At 49.3% G+C, this 19681-nt stretch overlaps 7 protein-coding genes across 7 annotated transcripts; 4 read left to right on the forward strand and 3 right to left on the reverse strand.

Annotated features, from left to right (window-relative positions):
* Positions 1–272: 272 nt before the first annotated feature.
* On the reverse strand, positions 273–1392 carry N7498_007325 (zinc-dependent alcohol dehydrogenase family protein; the record flags this gene model as incomplete). Its single annotated transcript, XM_058454387.1, has 2 exons — positions 273–1175; positions 1225–1392. 2 exons carry the CDS (start codon positions 1390–1392, stop codon positions 273–275), a joined length of 1071 nt encoding a protein of 356 aa, XP_058306636.1.
* Positions 1393–1869: 477 nt separating this feature from the next.
* On the reverse strand, positions 1870–3250 carry N7498_007326 (uncharacterized protein; the record flags this gene model as incomplete). The annotated part of the gene is made up of 3 exons (XM_058454388.1): positions 1870–2482; positions 2523–2919; positions 2968–3250. The coding sequence occupies 3 exons, from the start codon at positions 3248–3250 to the stop codon at positions 1870–1872; spliced, it is 1293 nt and encodes a 430-aa protein (XP_058306637.1).
* A 1367-nt stretch (positions 3251–4617) lies between these two features.
* On the forward strand, positions 4618–7074 carry N7498_007327 (uncharacterized protein; the record flags this gene model as incomplete). The annotated part of the gene is made up of 5 exons (XM_058454389.1): positions 4618–4858; positions 4910–5523; positions 5583–5745; positions 5818–6553; positions 6606–7074. The coding sequence occupies 5 exons, from the start codon at positions 4618–4620 to the stop codon at positions 7072–7074; spliced, it is 2223 nt and encodes a 740-aa protein (XP_058306638.1).
* A 3585-nt stretch (positions 7075–10659) lies between these two features.
* N7498_007328 (putative MFS sugar transporter) lies at positions 10660–12302 on the forward strand (the record flags this gene model as incomplete). The annotated part of the gene is made up of 2 exons (XM_058454390.1): positions 10660–10870; positions 10930–12302. 2 exons carry the CDS (start codon positions 10660–10662, stop codon positions 12300–12302), a joined length of 1584 nt encoding a protein of 527 aa, XP_058306639.1.
* A 1247-nt stretch (positions 12303–13549) lies between these two features.
* Positions 13550–14770, forward strand: N7498_007329 (isopenicillin N synthase family dioxygenase; the record flags this gene model as incomplete). The annotated part of the gene is made up of 4 exons (XM_058454391.1): positions 13550–13586; positions 13660–13845; positions 13909–14283; positions 14343–14770. 4 exons carry the CDS (start codon positions 13550–13552, stop codon positions 14768–14770), a joined length of 1026 nt encoding a protein of 341 aa, XP_058306640.1.
* Positions 14771–15776: 1006 nt separating this feature from the next.
* On the forward strand, positions 15777–16721 carry N7498_007330 (class I SAM-dependent methyltransferase; the record flags this gene model as incomplete). The annotated part of the gene is made up of 1 exon (XM_058454392.1): positions 15777–16721. One exon carries the CDS (start codon positions 15777–15779, stop codon positions 16719–16721), a length of 945 nt encoding a protein of 314 aa, XP_058306641.1.
* A 1083-nt stretch (positions 16722–17804) lies between these two features.
* Positions 17805–19022, reverse strand: N7498_007331 (FAD-dependent oxidoreductase; the record flags this gene model as incomplete). Its single annotated transcript, XM_058454393.1, has 1 exon — positions 17805–19022. One exon carries the CDS (start codon positions 19020–19022, stop codon positions 17805–17807), a length of 1218 nt encoding a protein of 405 aa, XP_058306642.1.
* Between the last annotated feature and the right edge of the window lie 659 nt (positions 19023–19681).

Genomic DNA, 19681 nt, shown 5'->3' on the forward strand with positions numbered 1-19681 from the left:
TAGTGGCTTGACTGTCTTTAGAAGGATCTAGTAGACCCCGAATCCATCTCCCTATAGTCCTTTGTGTTACAACCCCAAAGGAAAAAGGTCGTCCGTAGCACTATCGAAGATGTAACACTAAGAAATTACCTAATTGTGGGCGCGTGCATTGATTGGCTCTGAAATTGATGTACCACCTTAGTAATTTCTCCATTCTCTATCGTCATCCTAAGCTGAAAGAGGAGAGACGAAAGATTCAAGGGACCCCCAGTTGAACAAAAACCAAGCTTCCATCACACTGCATCAATCTTAATCAAAACCTTGGAAAAGTGTTTCTTTTCCTTGAGGCGTTTGTATGCACTCTTTCCCTCGGCAAGCTCAAAAACAACATCATCAACCGCAGGCACAATCTTCTTGTCGTCAATGAAGTGAACCAACTCCCGGAACTGGTTTCGACTTCCTGCGAGGATACCACGAACGATGCAGGTGTGCAGAAGAGCTGCAAACATGGGCACGACCTCTGTGGTCTCCCCAACTCCACCGACCACCAGAACGATTCCGTCCACGCATACGGCCACCAGTGACTGAGACAGAGTTTCGTTGCCACCCACATCGACCACAAAGTCCAAACCTCTTCCATCTGGAGTCAAGCTTCGAACTTCCTCTCCCCAGCCCTTAGGATTGGTACGGTAATTGACAACGTGGGTCGCGCCAAGAGTCCTGAGCCGAGCAGCTTTCTCCTCACTCGATGTGGTAGCGATGACAGAGGCACCAGCTGCGACAGCGAGCTGCAGAGCAGCAATACTGACCCCGCCCGTGCCTTGAACGAGCACCCATGAGCCCGGCCCCGCTTCCCGGCCCTTCAAACCAAACAGAGCGTTCCACGCGGTGACCCAGGTACAAGACAAGGTGGCTGCCGGAAGGAAATCCAATGATTTCGGTGCGTGGACAAGGCCCGCTTCAGAGAAGACACCGTGACTCCGAAGCGTGCCCTCGATCCCTTGACCTCGAGCAATCATGGCATCGGAAAGGCTAGGAAGTGCATCGTCACCACGAGATTCCACTAGTTTCGGTGCAACGTGCATAACAACTCGATCTCCAGGACGGAAATCGCGGACAGCTGATCCGACATTTGTGACAATGCCTACTCCATCACAGCCTGGAATAATGGGTGGCGTGATTGGTCCATTGATACCCTAAAAAAGATCAGCAAGAATATGGTGCTGTGAGTTGCTCAAGACATACCACGGGTCCTGCGACTACCAGTTCACGATAATTCAGACTCGCAGCATGCATGGTGACAAGGACATCGTGAGGCCCCAAATCTTTCGCCGACGGTAGATCAAGACCCTCCTGGTACTCAAGGGACGTTTCAAAGCCTTCTTGGCCGGTCAAAATCCATTGTCTGGCCATGTCTGACCTTGTGCTGAATTGCTCTGTGGTTTCTGCGAGACAAACGAATCTTAGGAGAAGATATACGAAGGAGGTGGGTGAGCTGTAGGGGTCGAGGACGCTCTTTAAGTATGCTGGGTTGACGAGAAGGGTTTCCTGTCAGTTTGTACATTTCGAATCTGATTTTCCTAATTAGGAAAATGAGATTTACAAATGGGAAAGGTAGGTTTCCTAATTTGGAAAATCAGATTTGGTGGGTATCAGCGGGGCATTTCATTGGCTCCACTATAGTCAGGTCACTTGGCAAACCGCAACATGAAGCATTTGTTGAATCTATTCTTACTCCCGGGAATGATTTATCATCAAAATATCAATATTTGCAATCCAGATTGGTAAGAAATGTTAGCTAGTGGCTTCCTATGCGTAGGGGTTTCACACTCCGCAACAGGCGTTTTAAGCGCTAAGCTCAACGGTCTTTCAATCTTCTAGCTCAATAGCTCAGTGGCATAATTCCTTCCAGAGTGCTTGGATCTGCCTCGTCAGGCCCCCAGCCGGCATGTTCCTATCTTGCAACAGGCTTAAAGGTTCGTTCCAGCCACGTAATCTCAACGCCCGCGCCTCCCTTGCCATTCTGTCAAAGAACCACGCCCTCGTGGGCGAGTTTTCATCTGCAGCAATAGCTCCAATCATAAGTTGAAAGGAAGTAAGGTTCATATAGGAGCAGCCTTGAATCGGAAACAGACATATTGCTTCTTTCAGTTCACCAGCAAGAAGAGTCAAATGAGCTCCAGACTGGGAGGGCCAGAGAAGATAGAGTACCAGTTCTATCGATCGTGCGGTGGCCTGGACGTATATATCGTCGATGGTTCGGAGAGCGCGTACTTTGTAATGTAGAGTGGCCAAAGGCTCCTCAATTTCTCGCGCAACCAAATTCGAGTCGAATTTCTGGTGATCATGGGAATCGATCTTTTTTTGAAGCTGGATAACACTGTCACAAATTGCCTTTATTCTTGTGATACTTTGGTCACTGCATTCGATCAAGATTTGGAGAATGCGCTCGTGATATACTCGTGGGAAGTTAAATATAGCGTTAACGGAATCCCTGTCGATACTGTCAGACATGTTCATCCAAAAATCAAAGGCGCACCGACTGGACAACTAGACCAGTAAGCCAGGATGGTGGCGGGGTTGTGCTTCGGGATTGCCTTTCTTTGAGAATTTGTGCCAGACCATCTATATGGACGTTCCAAGCAACATCATCGTTTTCTAGAGAAGCACCGAACGCCATTGTAGTGACTGCTCCGAGAACGCCATCCGTCGAGGTCATTGTAGATGCTATCCGTCGCTTGATGAGATTAATAGCTGTACATGAATGCTGGTAGGATTCCATTTGCCAGCAGTCATCTGGCGACCAGAGTCGCACAGCTATAGCCATTGTCGATTCGATCAACGCTGGGTCTGATGCAATCAGGTTGAACCAAGCCGCTTCACTTGCGCTGACTGGGGGGCGAATGCCTTCCAGGAAAACAAGTCTCTGTAGATCATGTACTGAAGATAATGAGCAACATTCAAGTATACTTCAAAATTATTACATACAAGCTTTTGGGTCACGAGCGGCATCGGATACGGGTGGCAAAATCATGTTTAGGTTGTTTTCGTTGGCCGCGGAATGTTTGTTATTTATCGACAGCTGTCGGAAGTTTTCCCGTGCGACGGTATTTTTTTCTATTTCTGACTCGGGTGAAATAGAGTTGTTGATCCGCTGGCGTCTTTTCGCGAAATTTGTTTTCGTGATATGTGCCCTCATCCGTTTAGCGGCCGGCCGAGAAAGACTCGACGCCCCAGTTGTATTCAAGAATAGGAAACTTGATTGCTCCATAGCCTCGATCTTAACACGAAAGCCTGGGGCTAGTAGGGGCTAGTTGGATTGATGAAATGGCCTTTCAACGGCGTTTTTTGGAACGGGAAAAAGATAAGATGCTCGCAGCCCCATGCTGGCGACGAAGCTCAATCACGTGCCATTTTCGTGTTTGCTTTTGTAGATCTCTCTTCTTCCTCCTTTCTTCGGCTTCACTTTCCTTGGGATTGACAGGGCAGTGAAGCCTCTTTCGCTGATGCGAATAGTCATCTGCATTTCCTGTAATTGCCCAGATTAGTGCATAGTCTTCTCACCAGGGGCTTGTTATTACCTTCGTCTTCCGTTTGCTTATCTTGGAACATCGCTGGACTTTCTGCCACTCCAGCCTCGACATTGTCAGTTTCCTTCCAATATCTTTAAGCACCCAGAAGAAGGCCCTGGCAAACGCTCACTACACTACAAAATGCTCGATGAAACCGATGTGATGCCATTCGGCCATCTGCCTTTCGATTCTTACGTTATGGAGAGACGAGCTAAAAAAATAGGAGTCTGTCACATGACCAGGGGACAGAGAGCAATAAGGTGGCTCATTGACACTGTATACGAATCCCTTGAGAAAGATATGAGAATCTTACATTATTAGTATTGAACATAGATGGTCCCATAGACACTCACGACTTATTTCTCGGTGTGACCCAAAACTACATAGAGATAGTCACCCAGATGCCCAGTGACTAGTGAGGCTCTACCCTAAGCACAGAAATCGTCCCATGATTCTCCCACATTGTGTACGGGGCTTATTCACATAGATTTCTATTAGAGAAGGATCGGAGCACGGGGGTTTTGAAGCATTTATAAGGCTAAGGTACAAGGGGGAACACGAGGGAGGATGGGACTTACTTTTGCATTGGAATCATGTGGGAGATCGACTGTTTATTTGATCATCCTAGCTGCTATTTAACCAATGAGAGATCACTAATTGGTAGTAATGTCGGGGGTTGAGCCACAGAGCCCTTTAACTTAATGTAGAACTAGAGAGCTATCTTCAAAGTTGTGATTGGACACACCACTCTATCTGCAAGTTAGAGCTCACATTCCCTCGTTCATCTGAGCATTTTTGTCATTTTTGTCATCTCCTGCGATCTCTTGTGGAATGACATTCATTTTTGACCCTACATATTAAAGTCACGATTCCGTAAAAATTTACGACAAAGGGGCCGCACCGAGGTACTCCGAAATCTGCAGGCGTTTCCTTAACCAAATCTACCATTCTCAGTCCTGTGCAGTAATGCAGAGAATTTACTGCCCAAGAAAGAATGGTATTTAAAGAACTGAAATCTCCCCCGTTATAAGCCCATATCACATAAACTCAAACTCAAACATTCACAATGTGGGTGGTCGAAGCTACGGCCTCTTTGGCCACTTTGGCCTTCCTGAGTAGTACTGCATCGGCAATCAGCTCGGGCCGACATGCGGCTCGGCACGGTCTCCTCCAGATACCCCCTTCCTTCGCACATGATGGGGTCAACTTATATCCGGCACTTCACCCTGAGCACAACTCCAGTGACCTCGACCACCTGGTCCCTCAAAATTCCAAGGAGCTGTACTACAGTCAGGAAGGACACCGGCGTCAGTCTCCCAACCCATATACCCCTAATCAAATTTGCTAAGTGGACTCAGCCGCCTTGCATGGTGCCAAACATGCTCAACTGCAAGCAACTTTTTCGAGTCCCACGGTCGTGTTGGAGCATTCAAGCCACATCAAAGATGTTACCTGCAGTGATGACCACATCCAAGTCTGCTTCACGACGCCCGAGGCGCTGAATACCGTGGAAACGGCATGGGATAAATACGTCGGCGAAGAGACATTTAATGTGATTACCTATCATAACGGATGTGGGCATCTAACGGGCGAGCACCGATCATTCTTTCGTGCATCCCATCCCGTCTTTGATGGCGATTGTGTGACAGTCGCTACCGAACTCACAGACGAAAAAGAGGTTATCCAAGAAGGAGAGCCCGCCTGGGGAACATATGTCCAAGAGCACCTAGCCAAGCGCGAGCTGGTGAGGGGTCATGTCAGAGTCGAGAAGCCTCAGGTGATGCAGGGTGGGACCGATCTCACGAAGGATGCAGCAGCAGTCAAACACTTTTTTGGTACCACCCTCATCAACACGGATATTCCAGACAATTATATGACCGGGCTTGACTCACTTTCCGACGAAGAGTACGATGACCTTGTCAGGCGAGGTTTATTTTCATGGATTGTAGAGGGGATCAATGCCATGATCAAAGTAAGGGATTATGAAAATTGCGAGTTTGCCAAATTCCTGCTAACCAGACATGTGGCTAGGCAATCAATAGTCTTATTCAGAAGACTCTGCAAGCCATTGAAACCGCGGCCAAGGTAATCTTCGCTATTGCAGCCGTGGTTGTCAATCTACTTATGGTTCCATTTGGTGTCCCCTTTGAGCAGGGCTATGCAGCAGATATTAGCTTCGACAACAGAACAAGTGGTGGGGGGATCAGTACTGATCCCCGCAGCTCGCTTGGTGGGAACGCAGAGAATTTGGTTCTCTCTTAGCCAGGCACGGCCGTGATCATCGAATGCGAAAGTTGTGGAGCGAAAGCAAATTTCAGTTTTGATGGAAAACTGGCTTTCAGTATCTCCAAAGGTATTTATAAGGCAGAGGTTTCCTTCATCAACCACGAGGCGTTTGTATTCGATGCTATTTATGCAGTCAGTGTTGAGGCCAAGGCGCTTGCAGCCGGCACCTCCAAAGGAGGAATCAAAACGACGATCGAGAAGGAATTGTTTGCAATCCCCTTTTTCGCCATCAAGATCCCTAAAATTATCACAATTGGGCCTCAGTTAGTCAGCAATGCTGCAGCCAGTGTCTCCGTTGATGCGAGCGGCAAGTTCAGAGCGGGCGCAAGGTTTTCCATCGATGCAGGTCGCTTGGTGCTGGACGCGGTCAACTCTACAAGGAATGAAGCATCTGGCTTTAAACCGCACCTGGATCCGATTTTTGAGATTATCGAGGGAAACATTATTGCTACCGCAGACCTTGCCCTGCCGGTTGGAGTCGAAGTCGCACTGGATGTCCTCAGCGGTACTTGGAAAAAGTCCGTTGGAGTGTACACCGCACCCTCTGTCTATTTCACCGCCGGAATCTCCACTGGCGAAGGGAAGGCCTGCAACAATGGAATCGAGCTTCGAGCGGGAGCCAAGAACCGTATCTACACCTCGGCACTAGGACTATGGGAATATGAGTTCAAGGCCCTGTCAACGATTTTCTATGAAACCGGCCTCGGTTGTATCTCGTAATCATTCCGCGATCACTACTGGCAAAAGCCGAGCTAATTTAATGTATAGGAAACAAGGATGGAACCCAAAACAAGTCGAGCCTACCGAAAGCACTTTCCTTGCGGTCGCACAGTCGTTCGGTGGCCAGCAGTATCTTGCTTCCAATGCAACACTCAACTTCACTCGGCCTGAGCCTGTGATCCACACGGATGAAGAATTCGAAAAGAACAAGACAGCTGACAGCAACAAACTAAGACAGCTTCCCAAGACTAATGGGTTCCGGTTGATCCAGGACGCCGGTCAGTCCGCGACTCTGGTCTCTGGAAAGGACGGCTTCATCTACATGGCCAATAACTCTGCTGAATATGATATCAGTGCACCCTGGGGTGGTCTCAAGGTCAAAGAAAACATTTTCAGCTATGACGTCTTTGGTCGTCTCATCTGGTTTAATGCCACGTCCATCCTCAGAGATGGTTACATGACCGATTTGGGTGTCTCTCAAGCCGAGGGTATGCCTAAGGGCACGCAGGCGGCGTAAGTTGACCCCAAAACCAACGCATGCAATTGATACTGATCCGTAGGTATAGAACACTTACGGTCATGAAAGCTGATGGCAAGGAAACCTATGGCGTGTCATTCAAACACCCCAGTACCAAGTCAAAGAAAGAAAAGGATTTCTGGTTTTCCACGGTTTGCAAAGTCAAAGATGGACTTCGACTTTATGCAACTTACTATATCGTGGACAAGAATGGGATTGCGCGCCCTCGAGGAAACCCCAACAGCGCCAACCCCCTCCTGCAAGCGTATTACAACAGCGACAGACATAATCACAAATTGAGCAAAGATCCAAAAGATTGCATTACAGTGAGACTGACGTCGGATCCAAAAAGTACTGTCAATTGAGTCCAGATATCACAGCACCTCCGTTCAATTCGTTTAATGCCAGTGAGTTGGCCATCTCCACCGCTCCATTCAATAATTCTTGAATGTCGAATGGATATTTTTCGGGCTGTTTTCTTCTATTCCTATTCATGAGAGATTATTCTAATGTTCGCTATGTTCATCTATTACTTTACTGATTGATTCCTAAGCCAGTAGGCGCCCTTGCAAAGTGAATAAATTCCAAAATATACTAAACAATGAAGAGCCCGTAACTACGACGTTATTGACCTATGCCCGTTTGTACGTCTCCCAAATTGGAATGACCTGGAGACCGGGACTATGTCTCCAGATGTTCCAGGTGCAGCGATGGCAGATTATGAGATATCTTCCGGCACTTGCGGGTCCTCGGGAATTCGCGCGCAGTATCTCTTGAATTTTGAAATGTGACTATGTCGCTCTCAAGAAGAATCTCGGCTGCAGATAACCAAGACCGATCTTGGATGTATTGGAGGAAGATAGTGCGCCTTGCAGCAACCGCTAGTGTGAATGAAGCGCCAGTCCTCACAGGGCCGCGGGAGCGATCAAGTTGTGGGAGGTGAAGTCAGCGCTCGGTCCGAACAGTGGTCTGACGACCAATGGCAGGTCGAACATCCCTTGGAACTACCTGCTGCGGATTTAGCTTCAATAATCAGCCGTATTTGTGTGGATGAACTGAAACTTTCTGGGTACTTCTTGGCCAGAAGATCATTTTGAAGAGATAGCGATATGTCATGAGGGTCTTGGGGAAGCCTGATTTTGAAAGATCTCAGGAAAGTTGTGGCACGACTTACTTACCCCAATGAAGACCCTCCTTTACCCCTGGCACGATTACAATTTAAAGGAAGCCTGGGAGTCATGATAAAGCGAGTGTTGAAGCAACGAACTGACAACGGCGGGAGGCATGCTGATGTGAAGCGGGTTTTAGGGGAGGATGGAATTTAATTTTGGCACATGAACATGAATCCCTTAGATCAGTCGGTAAAGGGTCGATCGCGAATGGTTGTAGACAACTTTCGTTAATGGTCGCACCTCAATAACGTATCGGCACAAAAAACGGAGGCTTGAAGAGTATTTCGGTGCGAATTGTGTGCGGATGATACGCTCCGCAAGGAGAAATTGGAAGTTTCGAAAGATCGATAATGGTCAGACAAGACCAAGAGTAGTACAGTTCATCCTTGATCCCAAGGGTTTTCGTAAAGTTCCCAACGAAGGGACTGCAGATCGTTCACATGTTAGCGAAGGCCACGTGTATACTGACTGGCTGGAGAGGCCCCTTCGCGCTCTTCTCACCGTAGCACTTTCTAGTGGTATCATCCTGTATGCTGCTCAGCCATTATTGCTCTTCTGAAGTCAAACCCTCCTCGGTTAGAGAAGATGAGAATGAGATTTTTGGAGCAATCTGTCCATAAAGCCAAGCCACCAACCCCAATTTTGGAGATTGAATTCACCAGAAGTGCCGATCAATGATGTTGGTAAAAACTCAGCTCAACATCCTATTCCAGCCCACATTAGAGGAGCTAGAACACGATGGCCAGATTGCGATTTTCAAGGATTATTGGTAGTTGGCAAGGTAGCTGCGCCACTGTCACAGTACCATGCAAGCCAACAATTTGTAAAGCATGGATACCGGCACTCTCCGAAGGCTCAGGAAGCGGCCGGAAATCATTTTTGGCCTCGGGCATCACAATAGGGAAAATCGGGGATGCCTCGGCAATGGAACGAAGGCCGTAGGTGAACAGCGGATACGAATGCGAAATGTCCTCGCAGAGATAGTTATCCGTGATATAACTGTATAACGTAGCTTGTGGAGCGAGAGATATCGTTTATGGACATCTGTCGATTCTCGCCTCTCGTGCATTGCATGGCGTTTATCCGAGACACCCACCAGTTCGGATCTATCTCTACAGTGGGCCGAAGAAGTTGGACCCGCAGTTAGAACAGCCTGGAATATCAGGCACAGCGACAAGCGTTTACATACTTTGAAAGTGTACTCCGTATGGCCTGAAAGAAACGCATGGTGTAGGTTTCTTACTACTGCTGCCGCTGTTCGCCAACCACGGAACTCTGTACTTTCAACACACGACTGCACATCGCCGAAGTCCTTCTCTCCATTGTGGCCTCTCCGAACCCTTGAAGTAGTTGGAGTAGGGCGTTCGCCGCTATCCCAGCACCTTTGAATGTACACACGCAGTACACCGACGCTCAGACAACGATTCGAGAGCCAGTAGACGATGGAGCAGCAGAAGAGGACGTTGATGGAAGTCGGCATCCGCCGGTATCCCGGGAATAGAGTTGAACGATTCCGTTCCCCTGTAGATTACCCCAATGATCATCATTTCATGATCGACCCCCGCTGACCAAAGTCATGATGGCATCGAATCCTTGCCACGTTCGAAGAGGCGTCTACGCCATTTCCCGATCGGGATTTCCGAAAACCGGAGGAAGGGCGGCAAATACGGTGGCCCAAGGCACAAGCATGCCGAATCGGGTAGGGCGGTATCGGCAACTCCGTAATAGGTTATGCTAATCCCTGTCCTGCACCTTGATAAACTTTGGCCAAAACTAACTGCCGGGCTGGTACGATCATGGATCTACGGACAAGAACTTTGCACTCTACTTGGGTTTTGACAACGGTTGCGATAATTGGGAGGGTCTTCAGGTCATCGTGACATCGATTAGGCGATTAGGCGAAGGAATCATCGCTACGATACGTGATCGCCGAATGGGCTTACCGAGGCTGTCATGTCGAGACCCACCTGTGAACTTTTTGTGGGGAAGTCTGGCCGGGGGGCAAAGGGAGACCACCGACCGTAACCAGGCAGAGGGATCTCCAAACCGAGATCAATCCCTGTCGTTTAGGAATAGTGTTCGAGCGTAGCTTCGGTAAAGACTAATTTAAATCTTAGGGGCTTGCATGCCAAGCAACGACATCTGGGGAAATACGTGTGGGGGAAAGCTGCTGCTTCGTTTTCCGGTGGCTCGTCAAGACTGGTAGCTCTTCTTGGTGAAACGGCGACCGCCGACAGCCGAAAATTCAACCCCATACTTAGAGGCCCGCCGGCGCTGCAATGACACTTATCTTGATCACCATTAATCTATCATATCTATAATAGGAACTGGATCGCATCATCCAGCGATCTAACTCTTCTTCTTCCCATCTCCTCATCTTTTGTTGTGCGCATCGTGGATGATACCATAAATCATGGGTTTGAAACCGTATTTGGGCCTTCGAGGCAACGCTCTGCTCAGAGCCGCAGTGATGCTGGTCGTGTGCCCGACCTTTACCTGCTATGGATACAACATGAGTGTTGCCGGTGGTCTCCTGACCCTCGAAGCGTTTAACACTCAATTCCCGCGCATGGACACCATTCACACCACGGGTGCTCTGCAGCACGAAAATTCCACGATTCAAGGTCCGTTAACTTTTGATATTGACGATGCCTCGCTCTCTCTGACTGACGAATGATTACAGGCACCGTCATTGCTCTCTACACTGTCGGCGGTATCTTCGGCGCCTTGTCATGCGTCTATCTCGGCGATCTGCTCGGCCGGAAAAAGGTCATCTTCTTCGCCAACCTCGTGGGTATGATTGGAGCCATCCTGATGGCTTCTTCCTTCCAATTCGCACAATTCATTGTCGCGCGACTGGTTCTCGGTATGGGTATCGGCGGATACGTTGCTACAGTCCCAGTCTGGCAGTCCGAAATCTCCCCGTCACACAAGCGAGGCTCGAATGTGGTAACGGATGGCATCTTTGTCGGAGTCGGTGTTACTGTTGCCCTCTGGATCGATTTGGGCTTTTTCTTCGTCAAGGATAACTCCGTGTCTTGGCGATTCCCCCTTGCCTTCCAGATCGTTCTTTCGGTCACGGCTATGATCTTCATCACCGTGCTTCCCGAATCTCCCCGCTGGCTTATCAAGACCGGCCAGGTTGAGAAGGCCCGGCATGTCATGGCGGCCCTGCAAGATTTGGACCCCAATTCGGCAGAAATCACCCGCAGCATCGATCAGATCGAGGCCACCCTCGCCGTCTGCGGATCCTCTTCCTGGAAAGACATGTTCACGAACGGGGAGAAGCGGCTCTTCCACCGCGCGTACCTCGCCGCAACTGGCCAGATGTTCCAGCAAATGTGCGGTGTCAACCTGATCACCTACTACGCCACTACCATTTTCCAGCAATACCTCGGTCTCGATCCCGTCAAGTCCCGCATTCTGGCCGCCGCGATGGGTCTGACGCAACCATTCGGAGGCTTCCTCGCCTTCTACACCATCGATCGCCTCGGTCGCCGACCCCTTATGCTGTACAGCGCCGGAGCCATGTCGGTCTGCATGGCCCTTCTTGCCGGCTGTACCTCCCCGTCAGCAGCCAACAACACCGGAGCTCTCGTCGTAGCGGTGATCGCCCTTTACTGCTTCCAGTTCATTTTCACCGTCGGATACTCCGGCCTCACCTTCCTCTACGCCGCCGAGATGGCTCCCCTCCAAGTCCGCGCAGCCGTCAGCGCCGTCTCCACCGCTACCGTGTGGGTCTTCAACTTCCTGCTCGCCGAAGTCACCCCAATTGGATTCGCCTCGATCAACAGCCGGTACTACATCGTCTTCGTGTGTGTCAATGCCTGCATCGTGCCCGCGGTATACTTCTTCTTCCCCGAGACCAAGGGCTGCACCTTGGAAGAGATCGACGAAATCTTCATCCGCTCCAAAACCATCTGGGACCCGCCTCGCGTGGCACGTGAAATGGCGCTCGAGCGCCGCGTGCAGGTTGGAGAACCGGACTGCGAGAGCAACGGCGAAAAAAACGGGTCCAACGACGATGAGTTCATCAAGCAAGAGCTCAAGTCCTAGATATGTGATATGACGACCAGGGAGCCCAACGGAAGCCCGTGGCATTCCCTTGATTTAACTGGCGATGGATTTCTATTTTTGGTATTTGGCATTGGTAACTGGGTTTGATAGTCCATAAGGACACATCAGCGCGGGAAGTTGCTAAATTGTACATATGGGAATGAGTGATCTTGAAGCATACGATACCCTGAATGGGTCATTCACCAAATACCAGTTTTACTTGATTGGACCACTTCTGTCACTTTCAACTATTCAACGTAGACGGAGCCGAAGTAAATATTCCAAATCCGATGATAGTAGAAGGCTATCTCGGGAGGGGACACTGGTCACATTCACCGAACCCGGATCGATGTTACAAAATAAGAAGGTAGCCGGAGAAGGCCAATGTGCAACCATCGCACGGACCCACAGCCCTGATGGAACAGCGGAATAAGGCCTGCTTAAAACAGAGTATTTCTAAGCCGCGGAATTGAATCCTGGAACCCGGGGTAGTCTGATGGAGCTTTGATCACCCTCAGACCGGAGAGTGCCGCCCCATTGCTGCCTGAGAGTACCTGGGGACCCCGGAGATCTCCACCGTTACCATGATATTCATGTGGCTGAACGTTCTTAGAAGACTAAGAAAGTCTAAATCTCGACTGGTTTAACCGTCTGGAAAGGACGCCGAAAGGTGGCTCCCGCATTACTTCAACTGGCTAAAATATTCTTTGACGTTAACGAGTCTGCAAAGGGGATAAGTCCTGGGCTTTTAGTTTCTCTTTACCGTGCCCGCGTCTGCAAATAATTAATCCGGGAATCTCCAAATAGCGTTTGACCTGAGATCTTTTGGCCGAGTCGAAAGTTTCCCCAAACTTTGGCGGGAAGTCTGTTCATAAATGCCGAGAGGCAAACCGAGAGGCAAACCGAGATCCTTCAGTTTTGCTGACCGGACTTCTCTTGAGTTCTTCCAGGCTCTCTCCGGTGATTTTAAATCATGTGGCATTCAACGTAACATCGCCGCTGGTTTTACGTAATTTGGATCGGCATTTTCTGCTCAAGATGCAAAGTGCCCTCGGCCGAGGGTCTGTGCAGACCCGTCCAGATACCCGAGATAACGCTCGACCCGCGGCCGATAACCCGGCTGGGATGCATCTGTCAACAATAGTAAATTGTATCTGATTGGTATAATGAAATCATGATATGGAATATAAACATTGCCCATCGCCAGATTCGGAGGTGCCTGTTTCGGCCAGAACGCCCCTCACAATATGCACCCTGAAGAGCCACCAGTGATCGATTTCGGACGTAAGTGGAGACCCGATCCGAATGCATTGATTTAAGAAGCAAACCTGGCAACTAAGAAGGCATTCATATGCAGCATTCTATGGCTCTGACAGTCATGCGAAGAACAAGCTTGTGCAAGAGCTGCGACAGGCTTGTGAGCAATTCGGCTTCTTCCAACTCGTCAACCATGCCGTCCCGACGGATCTCCAGCAGCAGATCCTCCAACAAAGCAAAGACCTCTTTGGGCTTCCGCTAAAAACCAAACAGAAATACCATAAAGGCGAGCTTAAACCCTCCTAATAGGAGAACCCACGGGGCCTCTAGCTAACGTGAAACAATCAAGACATCGGAGGCTTCAACCGAGGCTACGAGTCCTTCCGATCCCAACACTTCGAGAAGCAAAGCAAGGGAGACCTCAAAGAAGGATATTACCTGGGAAATAACCTACCACTAACGGATCCATATGTGATCGAAAGAAGGTTCGGTCAAGCACCGAACAAGTACCCAACAGAAGTCCGTGATCCGCAACAATGGCAACGTGTCATGGAACAATATCATTCTGCCATGACCACTCTTTCAATCAACCTCATGCGAGTCTTGGCAAGTACGTTGGAGCTGAGTGAGAACTTCTTCGATGACTTCTGCCGTCATCCAGTCGCTGCCCTGAGGCTACTTCATTATCCTCCGCAAGATCCGGCTACAGCGGAGACTGAGAGAGGTGAGAATTCTCATCGTCCAGCAACCACACGATATGATAGATGCTGATCGCTTGTGCAGGAATCGGCGCCCACACTGACTTCGGAGCAATCACAATTCTTCTCCAAGACAATACCGGTGGACTACAAGTGTGGAACAACGCATCATCTGAATGGGTCGATGTCACTCCTGTTCCCGGGGCATATGTAGTGAACCTGGGCAACATGATGATGCGATGGACGAATGACCGCTACTTATCCAATCTTCACCGAGTTATCAATAGAAGCGAACAGGAAAGATTCAGTATCCCTTTCTTCTTTTCCGGAAATCCGAATTTCGAGATCAACTGCCTTCCTAGCTGCCTGGATCCTGAGAAGGGCGCTAAATATCCCCCTGTTACTGTTCATGATTGGATGACTGGTCGGTTTGCGGATACTTATGGCTCGAAGGAGGGGAATGCTATTGGTGATATGAGACAGGAGCTTGTTGATAGTATGGCTGCAAAGTAGTAGATCGAACAGATGCCTGGACGCTTTCGACTGGCTCGTTTCTTCTTCTTCCCTCTGTGCCTTGATATTATACAAAATAACCCACCAACGTCTCGCCTCTCCAATCCTCACCGCCATGGGTCGCTGGGGCTGGCGTACGTTACTTTGACTTCATCCTCTCCACGCAGGACTGACCTCACTAGACTCTGCATTCCAGGCCTGTTCCAAAGCAACAGGAACATGGACCTTGTTATCCATATTCTCATCGAACACGCCAAATCTCTGGATATCGACATGGAGTCATGGAAACATAGGCCGAGCCGTATGGTGCACCAAACTAACATCAGTCAGTCGCTGCTCAAACATGGGAAGTGCAAAAGTGCATTCTACTGCACCAAGGTAAGAATTATCCGTCATAGGCTTCCCATCGCTCTGGCTACTGTTTTAATGAAGGGCTGCCAACGCAGTCATTGGGGAACTCCCTAAGCCTGTCTGTCACGTCCCAGGCTCAAGCATTAGAGTTAGCTTAGGGTATGTTTAAATACCCATCCATTTGATTTTGCCTCTTCTCATTTAATCCGTGGTATAGAATTCGAGGGCAACAATGCGAGAAGACCCGTTGTTTTTTCCATGGCTGGATCAATTGATTTAGGTCTATGACCTCCGAGCTTGCAAACTCTTTTGGATATCTATACAGCTCAGTGTAATGTACAAAGCAGCATTTCAACTGACCCTATTTTATTGCTTTTGTCTTCATTCTATGCATACTGACTGCATTATGTCGGTACATTACCGAAAGAAAATACAAACTAGAGGCGCACGGAGATGCGTCGGACTTAAGCTTCAACGTTGCCTATTTAGTACCGCCGCGTCTTGGCGGCATCAACCGCATTTCCTAATCGAAGCCATCCCCACCCACTACCTGCCGTTAATACGAGGCTGTCAGATTTGTACTTTGCCCTCGGCTCTATTGACTCATGTCCTTCATCTCGACGCTTAAGAAACCAAATGAATAGAGATAACAGTCATGTCCCAGCAATCCGCTACTCCGGCTTCAGCCACGCAAGAGAAAACCTTCAGTTCCTACAATAAGGAGCAGGGAAAAACATATGCCCAATTCCGCCCTGACTACTCCCCTGGGGTGTATCATGTCGTTCTAGACCAGCATAAAGCGTCCAGCGGCGAACTGGATACTCTCATCGATCTCGGCTGCGGACCGGGCAATGTCGCCCGCGCACTCGGTGTACACTTCGCCCACGCCATCGGCCTTGACCCCTCAGAGGGCATGATCGCCACTGCCCGCTCTCTAGGCGGTACAACGTCGACCTCCGAGCCCATCCGCTACGAGGTATCAACAGCCGAAGACATCGGGGCAAACGCCTCCCCGCCAATCCCGGATAATAGCGTAGATCTGATCACCGCCGCCAATTCAGCGCACTGGTTCGACATGTCCCGCTTCTGGCCAAGTGCCGCTCGCGTCCTCAAGCCCGGCGGCAGCGTTGCTATCTGGACGAGCGGCGGGAGCCGCATTCACCCTTCCGTGCCAAATGCCGCAGCTATGCAAGCCGAAATCGATCAGATTGAGGAGGACCATCTGAGGCCCTACTTCGAGCCTGGCAATTTCCTTACTCGTGGTCACTATACTGACCTACCCCTGCCGTGGACTTTGGACCCATCAGTCGCGGGATTCGAGAAGAGTGACTTTTTCAGGAAGGACTGGAACCTTGATGAGAGGTTTTACGTTACGGAGCCAGATGTGCCGCTGGATATGTTTGAGAAGATGATTGGGACGACGAGTCCTGTGACGAGATGGCGCGAGGCGAATCCGGATGCTGTTGGTACGGAGAAAGATGTAGTCAGGTTGTTCCGCCGTGCAATTGAACGGCATCTGCATGCTGCTGGTGTAGAGAAGGGCAAGGAGATGATTAGGGGTGCCAGCTGTGGTGTTGTTCTTGTTGTTAAGAAGAATTAGCTCGTTTGCTCGAATTACTGCTAGGCATCATGCCGACTTTAGGGTGTTGCAACAATAATAGTTCATTTTCCACTGCTAGACGGTCTCTAGAATCCTGCAGCACCTCAGCCCTCAACCAAATCCAACAAAAATAAACACCAGAATACGCAAGCGGGCTATTCTCAGGGGCACCAACCAACAAATCTCACGCAGACCCTCCTGTTCATTGTCTTTAGGGAATATCACGAAAGCTCAATCCTGGAATATGATTGGCCTGCTCGGGTTATTGACGTCATGGTAACTCTTCTTGTCCACAGCTAATATTGGATTGGTCGAGGAGATAGTAAAAACTACAGTAAGCTAAATTTACCTTTTACCACACAGCGGCTGAAACAATGGGGATGGAATACGCAAGAAGAGGAAGTAAAATGGACGAGGAGGATCTGAAACTTTCGTTCAATCTCATCGCTAGGCTTTTGCTTCTGGGGAACACATCAACAACAAAACTCCCAGGAACAGGAGTCATTTGTCTTGGAAGTTGAGAACACTTTCTATCGACAGTAAGCGCTTAACCTGGTTAAATTTGTGCTTGATACTGACCGAAATAGTATGCTAGATCCGCAATGAGTTCCCAAGGCGGTCTCTACTCGCTCTACGTCCTCGGGATTATTGTCGGCTGCATCGTGGCCACTTTCATTGCCTACTCCATTCATTACATGGCCACAAATGGCTTCAGAGACGGTCCACGCGAACGAGAAATGCCTATCGAACAAAAGGAATATATGCAGAATTTGAGATACCGGAATATACTCAGTCTTCAGGAAAATACCGCACATGGAAAAAGGAGGCGATAGAACATGGCTGCGGTTGCCTCTGTGAATATCAATGGTAACTGTCGGTATTAGTACTTTGATTGTTTTATATCCGCTACGAAGAGCTTTACAGAGGAAGAGCTTGGGAAGAGTGATGTCAGCACTGGTTGGAATCGCCTCTGGACTTTAGATTAATTCTAATTGACATTGCCAAAAGAAGTACCCAAACCAAAAAATATCTTTGAGAGCCAAAATGCTAAAAATAGATCAAATATGACATTTACAATCGAAATCATGAGGTAGAGCTCTCTTCCAGCCAGCTATCCACCATATCCTCAAAGTTAGGACTATAAAGCCAAGCCAAATCAAAAGGCTTACTCTCCAACTCCGTAGAGAGTGATCCAGGATCCTTCGGCATCCTCCGCGCATCAATCTGCGCATTAAGCTCCAACACCAAATCAACTCGCGCCTGTCGACCTTGCTGCCACACCTTGAGGCCGTGTTCAAGATTCTTCCCCTGACACTTAGCAAAGATCAACGCATACGTATAAACATCCTCAAAGGCCTGATTAACACCCTGCCCCGCTGTAGGCGGAATCGCATGTGCAGCATCACCAAGAATCACAACGCTGGAATGCTTGGAAGCCCACGTATCAAGCTTGGGTACGACATAGAAAGGCCAGAGATTAATCTTGTTCAGCGAGATGTTGGACACGGCCGTTTGGACGATCTCGGGGAAATCCTCAGACCCCTCGCGCAGGAAATCAACACACCACTGCTTATCATCCATTAGTTTGTTCCATCCCTCGCGGTCCAGTCCGCCGGCTCGCTTCTGTTTGCCGATCAACACCTCTGAGCCGTCTGAGAGTTGGGGCGCGATGACGAAGGCTCCGCGCTTGGGGTTCATGATTGTCAAGGGCAGGTTGTAAGATTCCGGAATGACCAGCTGTTTCGTTGGAACGGCAGCTGTGACGCCGACTGCGTTGGTGAAGCGCGGCTCCAGATCGGGGTAGAGGTGCTTTCGGACTCGAGAGTGGATTCCGTCGGCGCCGACGAGGCATGCTGCGCTGCCGGTTGTGCCGTCTTCGAATTCCCAGGTAACTTCGGTCTCGGTCTCGGATAGAATTTTGACGAACTTTTTGCCGTATTTGATGGGAATGCTCTTCTCTTTGGTCGCGGCCAGGAGGGCATCGATCAATTCATAGCGGTAGATGCGTAGAGCATCGTATCCGTACTTCTCGCGGTCTCCGAATTCGAATGTGTCGAGGGGTTTGTCAGTATAGAAGTAAAGGCTGGTGAATTCGAAGCCTAGTGGTTTGATGGTCTTGTAGATGCCCACTGCGTTGAGCACGCGCAGTGCATTGGGGGAAAGCATGATGGCGCCGCCGATGTCGAGAGAGGCATGTCGCGACTCGTAGATGGTGCATGGAATGCCTTGCTTGTGTAGAGCCAGTGCGAGAGCCAGGCCGGATAGTCCTGCTCCGATGATTGCGAGGTTGTTGGAAGACATTTTGTATAAGGTATGGTAGAAGGGAAAATTGAATAGAAGCGACGTCGTTTTGAGAACCGTGTTCGGATTCTGGGAGTATGTTAAAGCCTACCGAAGAGAAATCTCGAGGACAAACGCTCCAATATATGTACCTTCAGTTTATGCCTTCTATGAAACATCGAAATATTGTTGTGTCCCCGTTTTGGAGATGATTGTCCTATCTCCGGGCGCCTGAAGCCCAGCCGTGGAGGAGTCCGGATCCGGGTCTTCGGATCCGAACTGCGGACTCTTGGGTTCCGAGTGTACTCTGCTCTATGCATTCGCTCCGATACTCTACGCCGCCGATGATGTAAAAATTCAATATTATGAAGAGGGCCCTTGGGAATGGTTATTCTATTTCAAAGATCTATATGGCCAATGGAATAGAAAAGAAGATGCTCTAAGACCAACCTTCCCGGGTTATATACAACCACCAATCCATGCGACTAATGTCGGGCATATAGACTGGATCTCTTAAAGTCTCGGACCCAGAGCCCGTGGTATTACTTAGTACGAGTCTATTGCAGGTCATCTCATCTGGGTCGAGACATCCGCAAACGCTTGACACATCCAAGGCAAAATGCGTATCAAGTAGACTTGAATGAGTTGTATAAAGTATAAAGAGGCTCATTCATCTCCGC

This window comes from Penicillium cinerascens (genome assembly GCF_028974065.1).
Source record: "Penicillium cinerascens strain IBT 15544 chromosome Unknown contig_9_segment0_segment0, whole genome shotgun sequence".
In the NCBI taxonomy this organism is placed as follows: domain Eukaryota; kingdom Fungi; phylum Ascomycota; class Eurotiomycetes; order Eurotiales; family Aspergillaceae; genus Penicillium; species Penicillium cinerascens.